Below are 7,783 nucleotides of genomic sequence, written 5' to 3' on the forward strand. Positions count from 1 at the left end.
ATAAAAAGCAGCACACGCAGCCGGCACTTTGCCAGCCGCGTGTGCTGCCTGATCGCCGCCGCTCTGCGGCGATTCGCCGCGAGCAGCGGCGAAAGAGGGCCCCCCTAGCCGCCTGAGCCCTGCGCAGCCGGAACAAAAAGTTCCGGCCAGCGCTAAGGGCTGGATCGGAGGCGGCTGACGTCACGACGTCGGCTGACGTCGATGACGTCACTCCGCTCGTCGCTATGGCGACGATATAAGCAAAACAAGGAAGGCCGCTCATTGCGGCCTTCCTTGTTTATTCTGGGCGCCGGAGGCGATCGGAAGATCGCCTCCGGAGCGCCCTCTAGTGGGCTTTCATGCAGCCAACTTTCAGTTGGCTGCATGAAATAGTTTTTTTTTTATTTAAAAAAACCCTCCCGCAGCCACCCTGGCGATTTAATCAGAACGCCAGGGTGGTTAAAGAGAGTCTGAAGCGAGAATAAATCTCGCTTCAGACCTCATAGCTAGCAGGGGCATGCGTGCCCCTGCTAAAACGCCGCTATAGCGCGGCTTAACGGGGTTCCCTGTCCCCCCAAACCCCCTCCGTGCAGCGGGGGAGCGCTTCCTGGTTGGGGCAGGGCTAACCGCCGCAGCCCTGCCCCATGCGCGTCTGTCAGACGCGTATCTCCGCCTCTCCCCCGCCCCTCTCAGTCTTCCTTCACTGAGAGGGGCGGGGGAGAGGCGGCGATGCGCGTCTGATAGACGCGCTGGGAGGCAGGGCTGCAGCCGTTAGCCCTGCCTCCAGGAAGAGACAGCCAGCGACCATTTTACGACCCAAGTATTGCGGGGGGTGGGTTGGGGGTGAAGGGACGTGCCCCTGCTATATATGAGAGCTGAAGCGAGATTTAGTCTCGCTTCAGTGTCTCTTTAAGAGCATCTTTAAAGAGAATCTGAAGCGAGATTAAAACTCGCTTTTCACCTTATATTCAACAGAGGCATGTTTGCCCCTGCTAAAGCACTGCTATCCCGTGGCAGACCGGGGGGGGGGGGTCTTTACACCCCAAATCCCCTCCGTGGTGTCCGGGGATCGCTTCCTGTTGAGGCAGGGCTAATGGCCGCAGCCCTGCCTCTCAGCGCTTCTATCAGCGCTGATCGCCGCCTCTCCCCCGCCCCTCAGTCTACCTTCACTGAGAGGGGCGGGGGAAAGGCGGAGATCCGCCCCTGATAGACTCGCATGGAGGCAGAGCTACAGCCGAAAGCACTGCCTCCATGAGCAGCAAAATCTACGACCAAGTTGGTTGTGGATTTTGCAGGGGGGGATTTGGGGTGTAAACACCCCTCGTTCTGCCGCGGGATAGCAAACATGCCTCTGTTAAGTAGAAGGTAAAAAGCAAGTTTTAACGTCGCTTCAGAGTCTTTTTAAGACTCCTGCAGCTTGCAATATCGTTATGCATTAGAGTAAGTTTGTAATTTTGGGTATAATCCCACTTTAACCAGTCAGTACCAGTTGCTGTAAACTTAGATTATACATCGTATACAGGCTGTGGGGGGAAAGGGTTTGTATACCATAGGAGTCCTAATGGCATCAAATTGGCAAAGCCATTAATGCATTATAAAGGTATTCTTAATCAAATATGAATTTGGGGCTAATAGAACACATGAATGCTGTAATTGTTACTTTTAACACTAGATTACCTTTGTGGTTCCTATAATTAATTTAGTTAAAATGTCGCCAAAAACCCCAAACATTTAATGTGTAAGTATATGTATAAAATGTACGCGTTCCCCCCCCCCCCCCCCCCCCCCAAAAAAAACACTAAGGGCTCGTTTCCATTAGTGCGGCGTGCGTCTCGTAGACGCACGCCGGCACTGAGCGGGTGGGCGGGATCGCAGGCGAATCCCATGAGCTGGGATTCACAGCCTCCGCCGCAAATTCTGCGGGGGGTTCCGGCTGAATCGCTCCCGCAAGCGATTTGGCCGCGGCGCCGTTATCCCCTATGGCAGTTTCCCCGCGCGATTCATGTGCGGGGAAACTCTGCGGGATCGCGGCGGAAACCGCGATAGTGGAAACGGGCCCTTACTGAATGGCAGTTGCCTAGTCCGGCGGCCTTAACAATGTGGAGGCTATTTGAGAAACCGGCTTTTCCAAGGAGTGATTTTTGTAAAGAAAACTTTTACTGCAAGTGACAGCAACATAGGAAAAAAGTAATTTTATAGCTTGTTTTACTTTGTGCCAAATTTACATCTTACATGTATGTATTCCAGACTTTACATTTTTTTTTCCACAATAGTGGTGGATCCGAGGTGAAATTTTACTCATTGCATAATTGTTCCTTTCCTATTGTTTATAGGGCATTCCTCAAGCCAAATACTTTTTTGTTTTAATACTCTAATTCCCTATAAACTAAATAAACCACACCCACAGGTATTCAGAGAGCCTTGGCAGTAGCAAGGGCTCATGGGAGCTCAGTCTAGGCAGGAGGAGGAGGTGTTACTAGCCATTGATTTCAGAGGCAGAAGGGAGGAAGGGGGGATTAGGGTTTTTTTTTTCACAGGCTGAGTGCTCAAGATACAGATAAGCCTGCCTCTGTGTAATGTTTACAAATAACATGGCTGCTGTCATTGTATCACAGTAAGAAATAATCATTTTCTATTAAAGCTGTTTGCAGCTAGATTTGCTGTGTAAACTATCTAAAGTTTAGATAAGATATATAGACAAGTTACTTGTTATAGTTAGTTTTTCATCTTGGATCCGCTTTAGATAATGCATAGTAGTGATATGCAGAGTTCTAGCTTCACTCACTTGTTTTGTGTTTTCTTTTTTCTTTTTCTTTTAGGACTATCGAACAAAACAATTTTGCTGCAGCCAGTGCCCATTCGCTTCAAAGTTTTTCTCCGCTTACAAAAGTCACTTTCGCAATGTACACAACGAAGACTTTGAAAACCGCATTCTGCTAAATTGCCCCTACTGCACGTATAACGGTGACCGAAAGACTTTGGAAATGCACATTAAGGTTTTCCATGCCCCCACTGCGCCAGCACCGCCAAACCCACCCCTTGGCGCATTTAAGGATAAAAACAAACTCGATAGCATCAAGCCGAAGCCAACAGACAGCGTGGAGCAAGCGGTGTATTATTGTAAAAAGTGCACTTACAGAGATCCCCTCTATGAATTGGTGAGGAAACACGTATACAGGGAACATTTCCAGCACGTTGCTGCACCTTATATCGCAAAGTCTGGAGAAAAATCTATCAACGGTGCTGTGTCTGTAGGGTCAAACCCCAGCAGTGAGAGCAACATACATTGCAAGCGGTGCCTGTTTATGCCGAAGACTTATGAGACTTTAGTTCAGCACGTGATCGAAGACCACGAACGCATTGGTTACCAAGTCACGGGAATGATTGGCCACACCAACGTGGTCGTCCCCAGATCCAAGCCATTGATGCTGATTGCGCCAAAGCCGCAGGAGAAAAAGACCCTGCCCATGCCACCACGAATGAATCAAATGTCCCCAGGGAATATCCGACCTCTTCCATCACAACAAATGGTCAACAGACTTGCGATACCAAAGCCGACAATGAATTCCAATATGATGACTAACATGCACATGCAGCAGAATAACTACGGGGTAAAAGGAATCGCTCCAGGATATGCAGTCGGGCAGCAGATGAGGCTGGCAATGAGTGGCAATGCGCCAGTATCTATTCCTCAACAATCTCAGTCCATGAAACAACTACTGCCTGGTGGCAACATAAGACCATATGGCCTTGGAAATGACCAGAGATCACCTGCTCCACTAAGATATGGTCTTCCATCTGGAAACACTGGTCTATCCGGCAGCCATCTTAAACCTGCTTCCATTACTCCGCCTCATGTAGCACCCAGAGGGATGGTCCAGCCAGGTGCAAAGCCTCCAGGGTCTGCTGCCGTGGTTGGAGCTGTCGGTGCCAATTCAACCTCATCCACTCAAAAGTGGAAGATCTGTACAATCTGCAACGAGTTATTTCCTGAAAATGTGTACAGCGCTCACTTTGAAAAAGAACACAAGGCAGAGAAAGTGCCCGCAGTGGCTAACTACATCATGAAAATACACAACTTCACAAGCAAATGTCTATACTGTAACCGATACTTGCCAACTGACACTTTGTTAAACCACATGCTTATCCACGGCCTGTCCTGTCCCTACTGTCGATCGACTTTCAATGATGTTGAAAAAATGGCTGCTCATATGAGAATGGTTCACGCCAACGAAGAAATGGCACCAAAAACAGATTCCACTCTGACCTTTGACTTGACATTACAACAAGGAAGCCACACTAACATCCACTTGCTTGTCACCACATACAACCTACGGGATGCTCCAGCTGAATCTGTTGCTTACCACGCTCAGAGTCAACAACCACTTGTTACGCCTCCTCCTCCTCAACCAAAACCACAGCCAAAAGCAGCCGAGAAGGTGGAATCCCCTACCACAAAAAATTTGCCACAAACTGCTGTGCCGTACAAGAAAGATGTGGGTAAAACTTTGTGTCCTCTTTGCTTTTCAATATTGAAGGGGCCAATATCTGATGCCCTTGCCCATCACTTGAGAGAGAGGCATCAAGTCATTCAGACCGTCCATCCTGTTGAAAAGAAGCTCACCTACAAGTGCATCCATTGTCTTGGCGTTTACACCAGTAACATGACCGCATCAACTATTACGCTGCACCTTGTGCACTGCCGAGGCGTTGGGAAGACCCAAAATGGGCAAGAGAAGGGTGGCATCATCAAAATTAATCCAAATCAAATGATACCTGCGATGAAACGTCCAAATGATTTTGTGGACCTAGTAAATGTGAAGAGGAGGCGGCCAGATGAGGACCCAGATGCCCCAATTATTTTAGACGACAAGCCAGAAGAACCACCAGTGATCTTGGCAATGGATCCTAAGGGACACGAAGATGACTCCTATGAGGACAGAAAGGCATTCCTTACAAATTACTTCAACCTTCAGCCCTATGCTAATAGAAGAGAGATTGAAAAGTTGGCAGCCAGTTTATGGTTATGGAAAAATGATATTGCATCACATTTTAGCAACAAGAGGAAAAAGTGTGTCAGAGACTGTGAGCGGTATAAATGCAGTGTTCTCATGGGATTTAATATGAGAGAACTGAATAAAGTTAACCACGGTATGGATTTTGGTGCCGAGTGGATGTTTAAGAATATTGATGAATCCCAATCTGTACCAAATGCCAGTAAAACTGTAGACAAGAAAAAAATGAATGAGTCTAGTTCTTCAGATAGTTCTGCAGAGGCAGAGGAACAGTCGAATGAGAGCGTCATTGAGCAGTCTCCTGAAAAAGAAGTGAAAGAGCTGGTAAAATCTCCTGCAGAAGGGTCTAGTTCTTCACAGCAGCCTGAAAAATCTGAAGAGGGACAAAAGCCCGTTCCACCAAAAGCCACCAATCGTTCTGAGTCAACTAGTCATATAATTCTAGATAATTCTGATGATGAGAAGGAAGAACCTGCTGCATTAAAAGATGAGGCTTCTCGCTCGGATAGTGAACCAACTTCACAAGAGATAACTGATTTAGATGGCCCAACAGAAGTCAAGCCAGAAACCTTGGTCAATGACTCAAACCACAGCGAAGAAGTGAGCAGTATCAAGGAGGATTCAAACCATAGCGAGGAAGTGAGCAGCATCAAGGAGGATTCAAACCACAGCGAGGAAGTGAACAGCATCAAGGAGGATTCAAACCACAGCGCGGAAGTGAGCAGCATCAAGGAGGATTCAAACCACAGCGAGGAAGTGAGCAGCATCAAGGGGGATTCAAAAGATCACCTACCAGAAAGTGATGAGGAGCAAACCAAATGGAAACAAAATTCTTTAGAAAAAGTTGAGGAACTCTGGTCTAAAGAAAAGTCACCGTCATTAAGTAACTCATCTGTCAATGAGGAGAGTCTATCGAACCAGCCCACAGATTGGCAGACTAGCACAAATGATACAAATGACAGTGAAGATGGCGATCACTTTAACATGACTGTTACAGACAAAATGCACAGCAACCTAGCGGGCGTGGGACTCAGTAGCCAAGAAGTATAGGTTGTTTTTCAGACGCCACTGCTATGTACAGACCAGTAGCCGAAATATTTTCAATACACCAGGACTTGAACTCTTCCTGAACGTTCCCTGCCCACGAGTGTGGCAGGTGAATCGGCAAGGTGGCTGCCTCAGCTGCTCTAAATGCCACCCTCCTTTACAGACCAGACTTTGTCTAGACTGCTTGTGGCTTCCTCAGCGTTGGGCACATACTGATGTGCAACATTGGATTATACAAATTGCACAGTAACATTTTATTGGAATCTTCCTGCTCCAACTTCTCAATAAGTTCGTTATTGGTAATTTTTTCAATTTTTTTTTTCTTCTTTTAAATATTTTACTTTCATTTTTTTTCTCCCATGAAACAAGCCTTCTGCAGAGAAACCAGTGAACCTCAATGAGCTCTGGTTTCCATCAGCTGAACTTTGTGACATCACGGCTATATGTTTTTTGTTTTTGTTTTTTCTCCCCATCTCTTTCCCCCCCCTTTTCTTGCGCATTGTGTATAAAGTTTTTGGGGATACTAATTTTTTTGTTTTTTTCCCCCCTTTGTCATGTATTCATTCTGAATAGTTAAACAAAATGTATATTTGTACAGTATTTTAGACTTATTCAAAAGTGAGGCTTATGAAATTGTTCTTGTGTATCCACTATAGAATTTTTTTTTCTTTTTAATTTAGTGATGGCCTGCTGTGTAATTAACGCTGTATCTAGTTTACCTAGCAAAAAAAAAAAGGCTTGAAACTGCTATACTTCACAGAAGAAAACAAAAAAAAGAAAAAAGGATATAAAAACAATTTAAAAAATGTTGATGTAATTTTGACAGACTTTTAGTTTTTGCACATAATCTGTACAATCTCTCAGAACGGAGTCTGGATATGTAAGAGCTATCTCAGCCGTAGTAGAATTATTCTTCTTTCTGCCCTATAAGCGCCCTCAATGTTCAGAACTTTTGGCCAGCTGGTATTTTGAAAGAGTATTATTTGAAGTGCACAAGCTGCCTTTTTCGAAGCGGAGGCATCCATACTTCTGATGAACGCGCCTCTTATCTTTTCACCATCAATGCTGTTGGTGAACAGAGGAGATCGCTGTTCGGTTGCCTCAGAAGATGAGGCTGTCTGTTGCATGGCCGAGGTAGGTACATTTTAAACTAAGGAGGACCAGTGCAAGACAAATTCAGCAAGTTATCCATTGTTTGACACCTTTTTAAAGGAGAAAAGTCTGTACAATATGTATTGTGTTTAAGTGCCCAAACGGAAACACAATGCTGTATTTTGGTTCTTTAGTATATTTAGTTCACACCAACCTAGTGATGTTCATTTATACCATCCAATATTTGACACAATGTTGTAGTAGTATTTTGTGATCTTTCTTTCCCTTTGTATTCATTTAAGCATCTAAATAAAAGAAAGCTGTATTGTGCTTTATGTGGACCTTTTTGCTTCTCTTCTGTAAACCGTTAGACATGCAGACGCTTTATTGGGGTGTAGTCACATGGCTTCAGATTATTATATTGAGAAGTAAAGTGAGACTGCATTGGTTATTCCAATATTGTAACCTTTAAAATACTTCCGTGTAAAATGTATTATAAATCACTTTCCTATGTTGCTTTCATGTACAGCAGATAGTAAACGCTGACAGATTTTGGAATAATCTATCTCATAGGGGATTCAGTTTAAACCCTTTTTTTAAATTTTTTTTTTTTTTTGTACCTTTTTATAAGCTATAAAAAGATGCTGGCC

At 45.1% G+C, this 7,783-nt stretch overlaps 1 protein-coding gene across 4 annotated transcripts in view; it reads left to right on the plus strand.

The window, feature by feature from the left end:
• Positions 1-7,463, plus strand: part of ADNP (activity dependent neuroprotector homeobox) — a 52,463-nt gene extending 45,000 nt beyond the window's left edge. For all 4 annotated transcript variants that reach the window (XM_068264133.1, XM_068264132.1, XM_068264131.1 and 1 more), the window contains one exon: positions 2,799-7,463. In XM_068264133.1, the coding sequence (XP_068120234.1) occupies positions 2,799-6,044 (3,246 nt within the window). In that variant the 3' untranslated portion in view covers positions 6,045-7,463. The remainder of the gene's footprint in view (positions 1-2,798) is intronic.
• Positions 7,464-7,783: the final 320 nt, after the last annotated feature.

Source organism: Hyperolius riggenbachi, chromosome 12 (assembly GCF_040937935.1).
Source record: "Hyperolius riggenbachi isolate aHypRig1 chromosome 12, aHypRig1.pri, whole genome shotgun sequence".
Lineage (NCBI taxonomy): Eukaryota > Metazoa > Chordata > Amphibia > Anura > Hyperoliidae > Hyperolius > Hyperolius riggenbachi.